Below are 15,338 nucleotides of genomic sequence, written 5' to 3'. Positions count from 1 at the left end.
ATAAAGTTCATTAATTGTATGAAACGTTTTATTAGTTATCCATTGCAGCATCGCCTTTATTAGGCTGTTATGCTACCTCAGCCTTTAAATATGTTGTTTTGGTCATGTGGACTTGATTAAACGGGTAAAGATAATTCATAAACTGCTTATTTCTTACATGACTGAAGCAGTAGCCTAGGTTCAACAGTGGTGTTTGAGGTTGCTGTGTTAAGTTGTTGTGTGTGATCGCTAAACAATTAGGATCAAATCAGTTTATTTTGACATACGGGAGTTAGCCTGACCTGTAACGTTAGCCTATAGCACATAAGCCTATTCTGTTTACATTTATTAGCATTTGTTATGATTATATAATCAAATGACACTCATGATAACTTGAAATAGAAGGACAGAAGATAGGTGATCGATGTCCACAAGCACGAATTTCACGAGACAAATTAGAACAAACTGTTCGGTAAAATAATCTTGCCATGTTTAAAATGCTGCACTTTTTTTTCTTCATAGCCTATCTCTGGCAATTCATTTTTGAATGACTGTAGATAGTAGTATTTTAGCCCTACGTCTTCGTGACAGTAGGCTACACCATTAGGCTATCTTGAGAATAAAAGACTTCACAGCTGCTAACCATCATCCTCCACAACCACGAGGGATAGGTAGGGCTAAACGGTCGTCAAGCCTTTTGCTTCTTATTGTAAAACCAACTGTTAGGGCCTACACAAGTGGTCGGCATCCCGGTCAATATTTGATATTAAAATTTCAATTTTGAAGCTATTTGTAACTATGTGTAGCCTATGCAACCCGACTGTTGTAGGCTTGCCTACCACTCTCTGCAGTGCCTTGCCTACCATTCTAGCTGTAAACAAACGGTCACATGACATTATGAGTAGTTGCAAAACCTTAATAAAGGTAGAGTTGCGACAATGGGTGTTCAAAATTCGTTAAGGTCACGTGGTTCATGTAAACTTAAAAAAGTTCCCGGAAGTGATTGGCAATGGATTAGAATGCATTAAATAAGCTACTGTTCAATGAGAGACAGAGCCACAATTTTGGGTAATTGACAGACAATAAATGCATTGATATACAATATTTATAACACAGTAATTATTGTGTAAACTGTGTAGTTATCCTACCATTACAACAATATTAAATTAAATTCCAGACCGTAGCCTGCTAAATATCGGAAGGTGACCTTTTTTCTCCCTTTTACGTATGTGTCACTTAATATTAGTTTCTGTACAAAACCAAGACGGGAGATTCTTTAGAAAACGCAATAGCACCCACCCCATAAGTGTAGCCTAGTCCTATCTAAATCATTGTTATAAAAAAAATGACCTAGTACGTGACTCAAGAGCTGTAAACAGTGTTTTTGAGACTGCATGTAGCCTACAAAAGCGCATGGAGATTTTAATTTTGCAACGACAAACCAAAGATCCTTGATTACTAGCTCCGCTTTAACCCTCTGTGGAGAAACTGTAACACAGCTAGTCTAAGTCTAACATTAACTTGTCTGAGTTTTCTCTGGTAACAATCTTTGGTTCTTCACTGATCTGAGATAATGAGCGAACTACCTTAAGTAGCTAGCGTCATGGGAGAATAAAAAAAAAAGTTTAAAAGTTTTCTAACATCTCTCCAGTGTAATGGTGGGCATGTGTTAACCGTAGCATTACCTACACAGTAACCCCACGGTAATGCGATGCGTGATCATAATAACATATAAAACGTGATAGTCCTTGATAAATAACCAGGCTATGAACTCATAAACAACAGCATTTTGTCACCGTTTGTCATTCACCGTGCTGTGAATACAGCATTAAGATGCTAGGCTAAAGAGCTTGAGATTCAGAGAACCTGCATGGTTGTGCTCATCCTGTCAGAAAATAGCAATTTGATCAGTGATCATGCATCATATCAGCGCAAGCTTGGTTTGAAACTGGTTTCTGGGGATGGGGTTTACACGAACCTTCACTGGGCTAGTGCCTGCTGTGTTAATATGACCGTTCTAATGCTAACAGCTGCAGCTCCCTCAAATCTATATAGGTTCTCATGCATATTATATTAGGCTAGCTTTTGCCAATGAAAACGAATGCAACATAAAAAAAACAGTAGGCTACTGCTCCTAAATAAAGAAACGTTTACACTACTGTAAGGAAATTATTATTATCATTGTTTATTCCACTGCTTGGTTGAATTTCCCATTGTCCAACGTAATTTAGAACGACCGTTAACCGTATGTTATCTGCACACCTATGAAGTAGATCCATTTTTTTGGCCTTATCACACTTGTATATTAATTCGCCGAACTCGTGAAGTTTAAATGAACTGTCACGTTGCATCCGAGCTGTAAAATGCAGACGTTCAGAGCATTGGAACATTGTAGCATATGACGGAGGTGGCTTTTAGCTAGATGGATGACAGCAGGCTAAGTAAAAGCGATGTTTCAAAGCTAAAGTTCATCAGAATCTTGGGATACGCCCGCTTGACAACGGGAGAGATAGAACCAGAGAATGTCTAATAGACGGGCTCTGATAGAACTAACGACTGGCCTTTGGCCGTAGCAACCATCCATTTAGAACTAGTAACGGCAGTTTGTCCTGTGAGTTGAGAAATTAGTTGATATGTGTCGGAAGAAATTAGTTCTACAAACAAGACAGTTTTAGCCATTAAAACGTTTAAATTGTAACAGGAAATGAACACAACGCAAGTGGCAACAGTGGAATAAGCGGGATAATGGACCCCAAGGTGGTCTGTTCACAGAAGTTAATGCACTACTCCGCTTCGGGGCCGTTTTACAACCTCGACCGTGCATTAACTTCTGTGAACAGACCACCGTGTCGTCCATTATCCCTTACATAACCATTTGTCTGAGCAGAAATATTGTTGTGCTGAGTTCTAAGAACAGAGAGTTCAAGTTAAATGTTGTTGTGCTGAGTTCTAAGAACAGAGAGTACAAGTTAAGTGTGCACCCAGACAGACAGGAACTGCACCTGTCTGTGTGTGTGTGTAGGTGAGATAAGAGTATGTCACAATGAAGTCGCTGATGTCTTGCTTCCTATTTTCTGTGTGCATCTGTACAATAAAAGACACAGTTTTTGTCAGAGACTGATGGTGTGATGAATTCTTCCTTACATTAGCAGGCTCTCCTCTTGGTACCAGAGTTAATACTACGTGTTGTGGTTCTTGTATCTATATGTTGGGGTTAAATTCCCTGACAGTTACCAACAATGTTAACAACAAACTCAGCTTCACTGCTGCAAACAAAGTTGGCTATATGCTTCGCCCTATAACGAACCAACTAGCCTTGTGATAACAAAATCGTTACCTTTTGTTTAGTCCACTGAAAGTTATCCACATATCAAACGATTAAATACACAGTTATGGAGGAATTGTTTTGGGGAAGCAGTTGCACTATATCCCACTTTTGCTGCCTTTAAGCCACTTAAATCCATAGCCTAGATGAGCATTGCGCATACGTTACAACTTGACGTGATGGTGAAGCTAAATGCCCAAGAAACTTCACGTCATAAAAGTTGTAGGCCTATAACGCAAAAAACGTAATGACAACTTGTTCGTGGTGGTGTAGTGCTGCCTAATTGAAATGGGATAGGCAAGGGTTATCTTATATTCGGCTATTACGTGTGGCACATTTATTGGGCTTTTAGCGTCTTTTAATTTATTTGATGAGGAACGGTAAAGACTGAGCAGCAGAAAAGTCATAGTCGACATAAATGTTTTATTATTATAATTAGTCTATTGATAGCCTACTATTACTTTACTACTATTACTGTTATTATTATTATTATTCGGATGAGGCAAAGGAATGTAAATCTGAGTCTGAAATGTTGGCTACAAACAGTCTATACTGCTGTAACTGCACTGCTGCTATTATTAATTGTTAACTTCCGGGAACTATTTGAGGCTTCCATTAGCTGCCATTGTTGGAAAAAAATGGAACATTAGCGTCAATGGAGTTGTCGCAACTCTACCTTTATATGGCTCTGGATTAACCAAGTCAGAGGTACAATGGAAACTGTTGTGCAAAGCTACTGAGCATATGAATAGAGGAAATCTGTCCCTGACAGGGAGGACAATGCGGGTAGGGGCAGTGATTAAACAGGACTCTCCCGAGCAAGGCAATTACACCCAAGTGCTTCCTGTGTGCTGCCAGTGGTCAAGGGCAAAATGTAAAGCGTAAATTTCCTTCAGGATAAATAACTTAACTTACCTTTTAACTGAACTCAACTCAACTCAATGCAACACAGCATAGGTTGGCTCGAATGCCATTAGCATGTTCTTTTTTTCCAAGCTAATGTGGCCAATTTCTATAAATAACGCAGCAAAAATAACTGAGTTCGAGCAGCCTACAAAATAACTTGATCTTCTACACCCTTGTGCAAATTAATTTCAACAATTAGACTTAGTGAAAAAAAAACATACAATACTGGCTGATACAATAATTGTATTGCATCTGACCACTGCAATTTCATTACATCACAAACGTTTGAGCACTTGGAGAACACAGGCCTCCACCAAGGTCAATTGTATCTTGAAACATGAGTGAAAGTGAAACTAAACTTTTGGATCCAGCTTGTGATTTGGGTTCTTCCTTGGGCATGTCACACCTTTCCAGATATTATGAAAATCGGACCACAAGATTTTGCATAATTCTGCTTAGAGCCAAACGGACTTACCGACAGAGAGACAAACCACGGCAAAGGCATTACCTAAATGGTGGAGGTCCGCGATAATTCAGCCCTGGCCTACAAATGTAAAAAGTAGCAACATATGGTAGTTTCAACATATGGAATGGATTTGATTGTAACTTGGGGAAATCATGTCTTGTTTCAATGAATTTGCACAAGGATGCCGGTGGGATATAATTTGGGGTAAAGCCTATATGATTTCGGATCACTGGAAGGAAGGCTATAGCATTAGCATACCACTGACATTTGACATGCTTTTCCACATGCTTTTTGCCATACGACAGATAAGGAGAAGCACATGAAGCTGAGGATGACTGGGGTGTCTATTGTCTGAGCATGCACTCAACAAAGGCAGTAAACATGACTGAGTCTCATTTCAGGGGCTGCATGGGTCTGGGGCTACATCTGTAAACTGAATGAAGAGGGGGGGGGTCACATTGCTAGCGGTATGCGCTGCGCTCACAGCTAGGTTGCTCTTGGTTGAGGTAATTCCCCAAAAGATTTTTGTTGTGCTTGCCGCTGGGCTCAGCGCAAAATACCTATGATTTACAGGCGCAAGAGCAGCAAAATGTGGTGGACCAGTTCTTGCGTGCGCAAGCCATTGAAAGTAATGCGTTTCATAGTGCATGCCGCTAAATGTGATCCGCCCTTGAGTGACAGTGGAGCAACTACACTATCCCATTTAGAAAACTGCTGTAAAAGACAGCCAACGAAAGCAGCTTTCTTTTCTGTGGTTGTGGGAGATCCAACAGGTGGATCCTCCATGACCAAACAGATCCCAAGTTTCATTGTGCACTGGTGACCATTACAGGGACGTTCAAATTCAAGGCCATATCTTTGTAGACCACAGTAGTAGAACCACGCAGCCCCTGAGATGGGACATAGTCCATGGGTGGGTGGGTGTGTGGGGGTCAGGTAAGAAATAGCCCTACATTTCTACGAAGGGGCAGGATCATGGGCAGGTTCATGGACAGGCATCAGTTTGAGCATTTTGAAGTAGGAGGACACTTGCTGAGGTAACTCGGCCAGGACGCTCTGGGCTAGAGCCTCTCTGGTGGCCTGCAAGGAGAGGGAGACACAGGGAGAACTCAGGAGCAGGCTAGCTAGCTAGCGTCACTCAGAACGTGCATACGGCTAACTAGCGTCACCTAGAACGTGGATAATGCTAACTAGCGACGCCTAAAACGTGCAACAGGCTACAGTAACTAGCGACGCCTAAAACCGTGCAACAAGCTAACTAGCATCACTTAAAACTGAGCAACAAGCTAACTAGCTTTGCCTAAAACCACGCAACAGGCTAACTACCGTTGCCTAAAACCATGTAACAGGTTAACTAAGACTCAGCCCTTAAAGCTGCAGTTGGCAAGATTTTTGCTCCGACAGAACAACGTAAATCAGCTGGTTTTAGAAAAAAACCTGCATTTCTACCTCCACCTAGAGCCTGTTATTTGTTTTGCAAAAATCCACAGCTCCCGGTTCTTCTGGTCCAATCATAGCAGGGCTGTGTGAAATCTGACTGTCAATCACAGTCTGGTGCAGTCTGGTGCACACTGATGAGCTTGAACTCGATGAGATGGTGCTTGGTGGTAGTGGGGGAGGAGCATGAGAGTTGTAAACATTAAACATTTTAGCTAAGTCCCCTCAATCTGTCAGACTTGCCAACTGCAGCTTTAACTATGGACTACCACAACCAAAGCACTTTAATAGACGACCTAAATTCAAATAGTGGAAGCAACATCGCCATATACTGTACAAGGGCCAACAAACGCAATGGCACAAATGCCACATACTGACATTATACAGCAATTAGCCAAGTTCGGAGCATATTACTTATACTCGTTCACTACACGGTAGTCTATAATCAAATAATGTTAACGGTCACCATAACCAGTGTTTAAGCAGTTTCATGAATTTACATTTCATTTATGAGATTCAGATTTATCATTTATTATTATTTATTTAGACATTTATTTAGCAGTTTCATTCATTACATTTCAGTATCATATTACATCGATTAACCAAGTCAGAGGAATAGTATTATTAATCTACATAACACAACAGAGAGACAACCAAGACCATGAAGGAACCATCTAAACTGGAGGAGAAGGCTAACTAATCCACAAGCAATGGTAGACTACTCTAACCCGTTTGGGCCTCAGGGCTAAGCTACACCAGACACGTAACTGAAGCGTTGCATTCGTGTTGCGTCTGAGCTTTCACTATAAGCAATGGAATTAGCTACACCAGACGTGATAGCGGCACGTACGTTTGGAAAAAATAGACCATTCGTCTAAAATGGACTTTACGTGTTGTGAACTGAACGCTTCAGTTACGCGCCTGGTGTAGCTTCCCTGTCACCGTCGCAAACAATACACCACCACATCAGGGCTCAAACCATCACCAAGCTCCATTGTAGCCCAAGTCAATCACGTTTGGATAAACATCTCCAGCTGTCTAGTAGCACTTTAAACCCGCAGTGATCTTTCGGATATGTCTGGCAGTCACCATTGTCACTGATATCTGGGATCACTTGCCTTCATTACATTGTGCGAGTATACCATCATATTCACAGCTTCTTCTGCACAGAGAGCATCGAGACAGGAATGTCACCATGACAACTAAGTGCGTAAGAAAATATCAATATATTTCAGTATCGTGAATTGATTATTATGTTTATGGTTACTATGTTTGGTCATCATACAGTAACAAACGTCAATTTAAAGGTTCATTTTATGTTGCGTTATGCCGTTCTATGATTTTGGGATGCTTTCATAAATGTGAATGCCAATGTTCTCATTGCTTAAAAAAGTGAGCCTTTTCACTCTGATTTTATGCATATAGAGGTTTGATGCTATTCCTAAAATGTGTTTTTAAAAAAAGGCATGATAATGCCATGCTATTGCTATATATCGCAACATACCACATTATATTGTATCATAACCCTGCATCATGTTCTGCACCGTAGATTCTTGCCAATACAGACTCCTAATGACAACCACAACCCACTGGCCATCAGCAGGACTACAAAGGCAATACCGACTCCTAATGACAACCACAACCCACTGGCCATCAGCAGGACTACAGAGGCATCATAATTGACCTCACCAGAGCTGCAGCCAAACCGTAATCTCATTGTTGGACTGCCAAACACATTCTCTTTAGCGTAACCGTCTTACTGACTCCAAAACCTACACAGCTGGCTGAATAACCCCAGATAACCAAGGCAACTGATGTCAAAGCTGCAACAGAATTCTAGTCACACACACACACACACACACACTTTTGTCAATCCCATCTCAACAGGCCTGGTTTTCTGTGCAACTGAACAGCTAACATAACTGGTATGATCACAGTGGAATATTACCCATTACCATGTAACAACAACTTCACCAACAGTGCAAGAGGTCATAAAAGACGTCAGTTTTTTAGCATTGGGAGCAGATAGTGAAGCAAATCATGGCTTAGGCAGTAGCAGCAGGAAATGGCTTTGTTTCTCCTCAGACACATCATTACACCACGTGTATGTGTGTGTGTGCGCGCATAAGTGTGCGTTAGCACTCAAAGAAAAGAGAAACCGCCTTGATTGCATGCCCAAAACAACCAAAAACTGAACACAGTGGACGCTGAACTGAAATGCAGTTTAGGCAGGGAGGAGTGAGAAGAACTCACGTTCTGGAAGTTTCTGAAAGGCACAAACTGCACGATGTCTCGGCTGGCTGTCTCGCCGCTGGGGGCGCGTAGACGGCCGTCGTCGCCATCCAGGAACTCCATGGCGGTGAAGTCGGCGCCGCCCACGCCAACAATGATGATGGACATGGGCAGACGGGAGGCGTTGACGATGGCTGAGCGTGTCTGGTCCAGATCTGTGATTACACCGTCCGTGATGATGAGCAGCACAAAGTATTGCTGCGAGAGAGAAAGAGAAAGAGAGAGAAAGAGAGAGAGAGAGAGAGAGGGGAGATAGAGATAGAGAAATAAAGAAAGAAAGAGAGAAAGAAAGAAAGAAAGAAAGAAAGAAAAGAAAAGAAAGAGAGAAAGAAAGATTGGGGGGGTCCCTTACCCTTTATCTGAATATTGATCTCAGAACACAATAAAAACTTGCATAATCATTAACAAAGAGGGTGGAGTGAAAAGATGACAGATAAAATGGCGATGCTACATGACGAAAATGAGTCAGGCTCTTACCGACGCCGTCTTCTGACTGGCTGCTTGGTGAGCAAACCTGGCCACGTGGTTGATGACGGGGGAGAAGTTTGTGGGGCCGTAGAGGCGCACCTGGGGGAGGCATAGTCTGTAGGCCTCCACTACGCCTTCAATACCTACCACACACACACACACGCACAGACACAATGACTGGCAAACTAAGGGAGAGCAGTGGATTGGAAGGGACACATTTGATTAATTATCATCAATAATTGATCATTATGGCTCCCAGTTTGAAGCTTGTTGGTTGAGCACACTGGGCACTGTAGATGCCACTATACTTCATGACAGCCCTCTAACTTCTGTCTCTCTTGATCGTGTCCAGTCTCTTGTGTTGTCCAGCAGACCTGATCTCCCTTCCTCCTCTAAATGCCTGAGTATGCTACTTCTACAGATGCGGTCAACACACTGAACGGATGGCGCAAAATTCATCATAACGTCCGGCCCGTGTGGTCTTTCTGTGCTGCAGCCAAATGTTGTGTCTGTGTGGATCTTGCGTATTGTCTGTGCAAAAGTGGATGTGCAGTACAATGCTGATCCAGTAGATGGTAGATATGCACACAGACACGCATGCAGAGAGGTAGTCTATACTCATGATAATACATGGGACAACTTTTTGAGCAATGTTGCTGGGCAACCACATAACCAGTTCAATTTATTCTGATTGGATGATCATGGTGATTTGCCTACCGATCATTTTCTCCAGAAAATAAATTGCTGCCCATGGGAACAATCAAAAACCACAATAATGCAAGCAAACGTTGCAAAGTTACAAGCAAAAGTTGCCCCATGGATCATCAGCTAAAGGCTATGAAGTTACCAGCAGCTGGTGTTTAAAAACAAGCAGCTGTTTTATTTCCTTTTTCTTTTTTAAAGAGCACTAGTGAAATGGAGTTGGTGCCGTGTCAAATGAATCTGGATATATTTGAGAGCAATAACCGGACATGTAGCTGCTGGAGGGAAAGTGTGACTTCAACACACTCTTTCTGGGGGACGTGAAGAGTCCAGTCCGTGATGGAAAAGAGTGTGTGTAAAGGAAACACGTGGGAAGCATGGAGAATGGGTCTACGATTAGGCTCTGGGTAAAGGTTTTGTCAAGGCAGGGAGGTCTGTGAGTAAGTCTGCTTTGACTATACGCTGCCACTCAGACGTCATCTCCAAACTACTCCCTTCATTGAGAACAAAGATGCACACTGCAAACAGGGCTCAGGGTTCCCACCATGACTTTTCCCTGACAAAAACAAAACTGGATTTCCATGACCTACTGTATAATGAATGGTACACTGAAAGGTTTTAGAAGAGCCGCGTAGCATTCCAGAATCTTTGGCTTTTTTTAGAGCAGGAAATGAATAAATGAAAAAACAAAAGGTAGGGCTAACCACAACCACTCAAGCAGGCAGTAATGGGAAAAGCTAATAACCTAATAAACACCAACGCTGCCTGAAAATAAATATGTATTAATGCATTTTGGCAAGTAGATTTTGAACTGCTACAACACACTCCTGGATATTCCTGACTTTGCCTCAAAAATGATAAAATTCCCTGACTTTCCATGTCTGAAATAGACTGTATTAAAATCCAATGATATTTCAGAAATCACATGACCCGTGGGTACCCTGCTGGTGGGAGGATACAGTAGGAGCAACTCACCCTGGCAGTACGGGCTGGTGGCGTTGAAGTTCAGAGGGAACTCATGAGAGACCTGCAAATATAGCAACACACACATCCACAATAATTACACAGCAGTACACGAATGTGTGTGTGTGTGTGGGTGAGTGAGTGAGAGAGAGATAGAGAACGAGAAAGAGAGCAAGAGAAGGAAAAAAGAGAGAGATAGAAAGAAAGAGTGAGAGAGCGAGAGAAAGAGAAAAACAAAGTGAAAGAGGGGCAGACTGTAAATATCTGTAAATATGTAATGTAATGTAAAATATCATTGTGGCTGTACCTGCCAGTTAGGGGGAACCTGAGCTCCAAACCCAAGTGCAGGAAACAGTTTATCACTGTGGGAAGAAAGGACAGAGATCTAATAGAGTCCTTTGCCTGTTATTTATTTACCTGGTCACTGAAACCGCTGAGAACCTTGCGCATTAGTCAACAAAATACACAAGAACACAAGTGACACTGTTTCTAGTAAATCCATCAGTTGTTGTCAGTTGTCTGTGTAATTAGTTGTGTTTTCTTCATGGATGTGTATCTGTCACTGTAGTGTGTGTGTTTATGGGATGGAGTAGTTCAGTCACCTGTCGTAGTCCTGGATCACCATGCCGACAGACCAGATGGCGCTCAGGTACTCGTTGACCCCACTGGGACTGATGTAGTGCAGCGAGTCAGGGGAGCGAGGGTCACCATTGGAGCCGGTGAAGTCCACCGCCACCTGCACACAGCCACAACAACTACAAGAGTTATTGCTGTGTGTGTGTGTGTGTGTGTGTGTGTGTGTGCGTGTGTGTTTGAGTGTGAGTGTGAGTGATTGGGTTGGCATATGCAAGGCCCAGGAATACAGAGGTGTGTGCAAACAGAAACCGGTTTGCAAACGTTAGCTTATGTTTGCGAATTTGAATGCTCTTCAAGTGTATTTGTATATTGGTACTGATAAACACTGAGGATCTGTGTGTCAGTGTTTCTAATGTGTATCCGGCTTGCAAGGCTGATGCTTACCGTAAAGTTGATTTGACACCCTCCCATGATGTAGTCCAGGAACGTGTACTCCTTCACGATCTGCACACATCCAAAAGGCACAACGCAAAAACAAAATCAACTCAACATGATTCTTTTATATCTTTTCTAACCTTAAAACTCTTTCATGCACGCACGCGCGCACAGACACACGCGCACAAACACACGCACGCGCACACACACAAACGCACGTGCACACACACAATAAAATCTTGAATGAAAGCAGCATGGTACCTCACACAGCTTGACACTGACAACTCCGGAGTTCTTATAGTGCTTCTTCTTCTGCTTCTTCTTCATGTTCACACACTCAAATTCTGCCTGTCAGACAACACAAACACTCTGTAACCCTACAAGACAGGTGACAGGTACATGAGGTTTAACAAAGTTTAGTAGATTTATGTACACATCCAACCAGTCAGTGCCAGGTGCCCGACATTATACGGTCATTGGAGGTTTCAGAATAATAAATCAGAACAGCCCGTCATTGTTGCATAACAACAGATGGAACCCAATCCTGGCTAATTTGCGGAACCAGACTTATTTCTGGAAAAATAGATTTCATCGGCACATTTAGTTTTACAAGATAAGCAAGCTAACGTGTTAGCTTTCTTACATTAACAGATCACAGTTGATAACGCCATTTGATAACGTTGTCAAACCAAGTTATCTAGTAGGCAGACTTTTATACAGAGTCTGGGGCGGGGAGGGGGCAATTAGATCCCCATAGAATGCATGCAAGCCGTTTCACGGCCATGATGGGCTTATTTTTTTTTTTTTTTAATGAAACAAACTTATGAATATATATCTTTCAGGAACTAAGATCATTTTTTGGGGCTAATCTATGGCTGGAGTCCATCTTTAAAACCTTTGTTTAGTAGAAAGTGTGTGCTGTACTTCCAAAAGGACTCCATGAGCATTTAATGTGCCAACATGAGTTTCATTTTAATCCTGGTTACACCTCTTGGAAATTAATAGTGTACTGAGAGGGTTAGGACCACTTACCGGTGTTGTGCGTGAAGCCTCTGTCAGGCGCGTAAGCGTTGTTTCAAATATCCCAATCAAGTCATGAGACCCGTCGTTGTCATAGTCGTAGCACTCCACCTGAGGGCCAGGGGCCAGTTAATCATTACTCCAGACAAAGTGAACATAAGCCATCCTGGTTACACGCTGTTACCACCCCACACAGCATGCAGTGAAGAGAAGTCATGTAAAAGAAGATACCCTTCAACCCACTAGAGGTGTTACAACTCATGAGTCAATGGCAAATGGGAGTTTCTTGGAAATGTGGACCACACTCAATGACACATTCATACACACCTCCCCAAAACACACACCAAAACACACAAACACACACACCTTCAAGTATCTAGTCTGACCACTCAGCTACAAATGCACAGAAGCACACGCACTCTAAACCTCAAACAAATTATGACGTTGGGGAACTCACTTGTCCTTGAGTAGTACTGCTTTAGACAAACAGCTGAAAATCAAGTTAGTGATTAGTTATTCATCACCATTGAAAAGCAGTGCCCGATGTACATCCACACAATGCTGCAACCAGCCACCCAGAGACACACACACAGAACAGTTTAGGAACACATTGCCGTGAATCAGTGCTTAAGCTTAAGTTAGTAGCTTCCACTGTGTGCATGGTGACATTGCACATGGTGCAGAGCTAGTCGCATGTAGGAACTGTTTCACTCCTGTACATGTGGTGATCTACGTGTGAAACTGGAAGAGTGCTTGCAGGGTTAGTGTGGTCAGTGAAAGGTGCAGACGGATGTACATGGGACAGTGTGTGTGTGTGTTTGTATACGTATGTTATTTTTAATTATTTGTGTATTTTTAACTGACATCCTTACCCATTAGATTGTCTGTGTGTCTCTAGGTCTGCCTATGTGTGTTTTTGTTGTTGTGTCTCTCTGTTGTTGGGCCAAGCTTTGTGGAGTCCAAGGCAAAATTCCCTATGGGGACATTAAAGTATCTATCAATCTATGTTCTGATCCTTACTTTAATAGGTTTGTCCATATCTCCTCCACATAGACTCTGTACAGGGATTCTGAAGGGTCTCCAACAGGGGTTCAGATTATTCTTCACAACCTGCACAAAAACAAAGTGTGAGACAACAGTGCCATGACTTTGAGGAATAACATTCACTGCAGGCTTCAGAGGAATAACCTGCTGTCCAAGGCTAGTGGGGATTAAAACTCACAGAAGCTAAATTGCCCTCTACAGTAAAGTTGCCACCAAACCCTAAAATACGATGAACCTATTAAGCAAGGTGCCCCAACATGAACGACTACATGAACTACATACATTGTCCCTTTGGTGTCTTCCTTTTCAGCTGTGAATATCCACGGATACTGCGTCATGGTAAGTGTGCTTACCTCTGTCCGATGTGCAAGCTGCCACCCTGACTCCAGCTGTCTGTAGAACTCCAAGTAAGGATCTGATTTCCCAAAGAAATCCTACAAGACAATTCAATAGCCAAGGTTTTAACTTTATTTTCTTTTGGGGGAAACATGAATTGATGAAGACATTGTATGATGGAGCATACTTCTAAAATGGGTTTAACAGCTAAAAGTAGACCTTTTAACTTTAATATCATTTTTAAAGCAAAATACTAGAATGTCCCATGCAGACTGAAAGCAATGGCTTAATCTAAAAATATATAATGTAAGGCTACACCAATACAATTAATAAGAAATTAGAACATCAACAATTCATTTTGGAATGCTGGAATTTGTAAAGCCTATTAGAAACTTTCCACAAATCTTAACTCCCTCCTTTCCTCTATAACTGATTATACAGGCGAGCTGTAAAATGTCATACAGAACACTGCTGCTGCGATACCCCTACCATTGCGCATGACTACACATCTTAAACAAGCTGTTCTCACAGCGCCCTACTCACCTTGTTGTCCAGCTTCCTAGCCTCCACCTCAAAGTTCACCACCCTGTTGTCCTTGATCTCCTCAGCAGAGACCTGCAGATGAAAGGAAGCAGTTGCTTTAGTGACATTAAAGAACATTCTATTTGGGTGTTTTGTTCAACAGAACTTGTGAACAAAGCTATCGGTCATTATATTTACTTCTGTCTAGTATTACGGTATGCAGGTGATCATATGATATGCTGATGGTGTAATCACACAGGCCTTAAAACACATTGGCAAGTTCTTTCAATCATTTGGAGTGGTGGAGTAACAAGTGACTGAAAGTGGCTGACAAGAGCCATCACACATGCATTAAATGATGTCAGTGGAAAAGTAACGTGACCGGATTGTTAACATATCTATAGCATACTGTGCCAAAGGATTAGCTAATGGCACCAGCGGAATGCAAAATGTGCATTTAACCCAGATGGCAAAATCAGATTGGCAGATAGCAGACCGCTGGTGGTATGCCGCTGGTGGCGTGCCACTTGTGGTCCGCCGTTGGGCCACCATCTCTTTAAATTGAACTTGTCAAGAATATTAAGACAATACATGAAGTGTTATTAAAATTATGTATGGAGTATAACTGAGCAAATGAAAACGATTTTAGACCAATAGTGGCATATATTGGGCCATTTGTCTGCAACCCGCCAGAAAACTGATGAGCAAAATGCCAGCGGACCGCCAGATCTGCCCCCAGTGGACCGACAGTGGTCCATCAGCCTCTTGCTATCTTGGTAATAAGGAGTTTTGATTGTACAATACATGTATGTAGTGGAAAACTGTGGACTAGTGTGAAATAGAGTGCGACAATAAATGTCAATGTTA

General features: G+C 42.2%; 1 protein-coding gene across 4 annotated transcripts in view; it reads right to left on the bottom strand.

The window, feature by feature from the left end:
* cpne3 (copine III) overlaps positions 1-15,338 on the bottom strand; it is a 33,447-nt gene that overhangs the window by 15,418 nt on the left and 2,691 nt on the right. For 2 of the 4 annotated variants that reach the window (XM_048266034.1, XM_048266033.1), the window contains exons 5-17: positions 14,493-14,564; positions 13,967-14,047; positions 13,590-13,679; positions 12,582-12,680; positions 11,811-11,897; positions 11,559-11,618; positions 11,141-11,274; positions 10,846-10,900; positions 10,551-10,602; positions 8,883-9,016; positions 8,367-8,603; positions 5,630-5,756; positions 4,686-4,754 (exon numbers count right to left, since the gene is read on the bottom strand). In XM_048266034.1, coding sequence (XP_048121991.1) covers positions 5,634-5,756; positions 8,367-8,603; positions 8,883-9,016; positions 10,551-10,602; positions 10,846-10,900; positions 11,141-11,274; positions 11,559-11,618; positions 11,811-11,897; positions 12,582-12,680; positions 13,590-13,679; positions 13,967-14,047; positions 14,493-14,564 — 1,224 coding nt within the window. In that variant the 3' untranslated portion in view covers positions 4,686-4,754; positions 5,630-5,633. The remainder of the gene's footprint in view (positions 1-4,685; positions 4,755-5,629; positions 5,757-8,366; positions 8,604-8,882; positions 9,017-10,550; positions 10,603-10,845; positions 10,901-11,140; positions 11,275-11,558; positions 11,619-11,810; positions 11,898-12,581; positions 12,681-13,589; positions 13,680-13,966; positions 14,048-14,492; positions 14,565-15,338) is intronic. The other 2 variants (XM_048266035.1, XM_048266036.1) reach the window with 2 other exon arrangements.

The sequence above is a fragment of the Alosa alosa genome, chromosome 16 (genome assembly GCF_017589495.1).
Source record: "Alosa alosa isolate M-15738 ecotype Scorff River chromosome 16, AALO_Geno_1.1, whole genome shotgun sequence".
Classification (NCBI taxonomy): domain Eukaryota; kingdom Metazoa; phylum Chordata; class Actinopteri; order Clupeiformes; family Clupeidae; genus Alosa; species Alosa alosa.
Note: the sequence above shows the minus strand (reverse complement) of the source record. Positions and strands in the feature narration are given on the sequence as shown.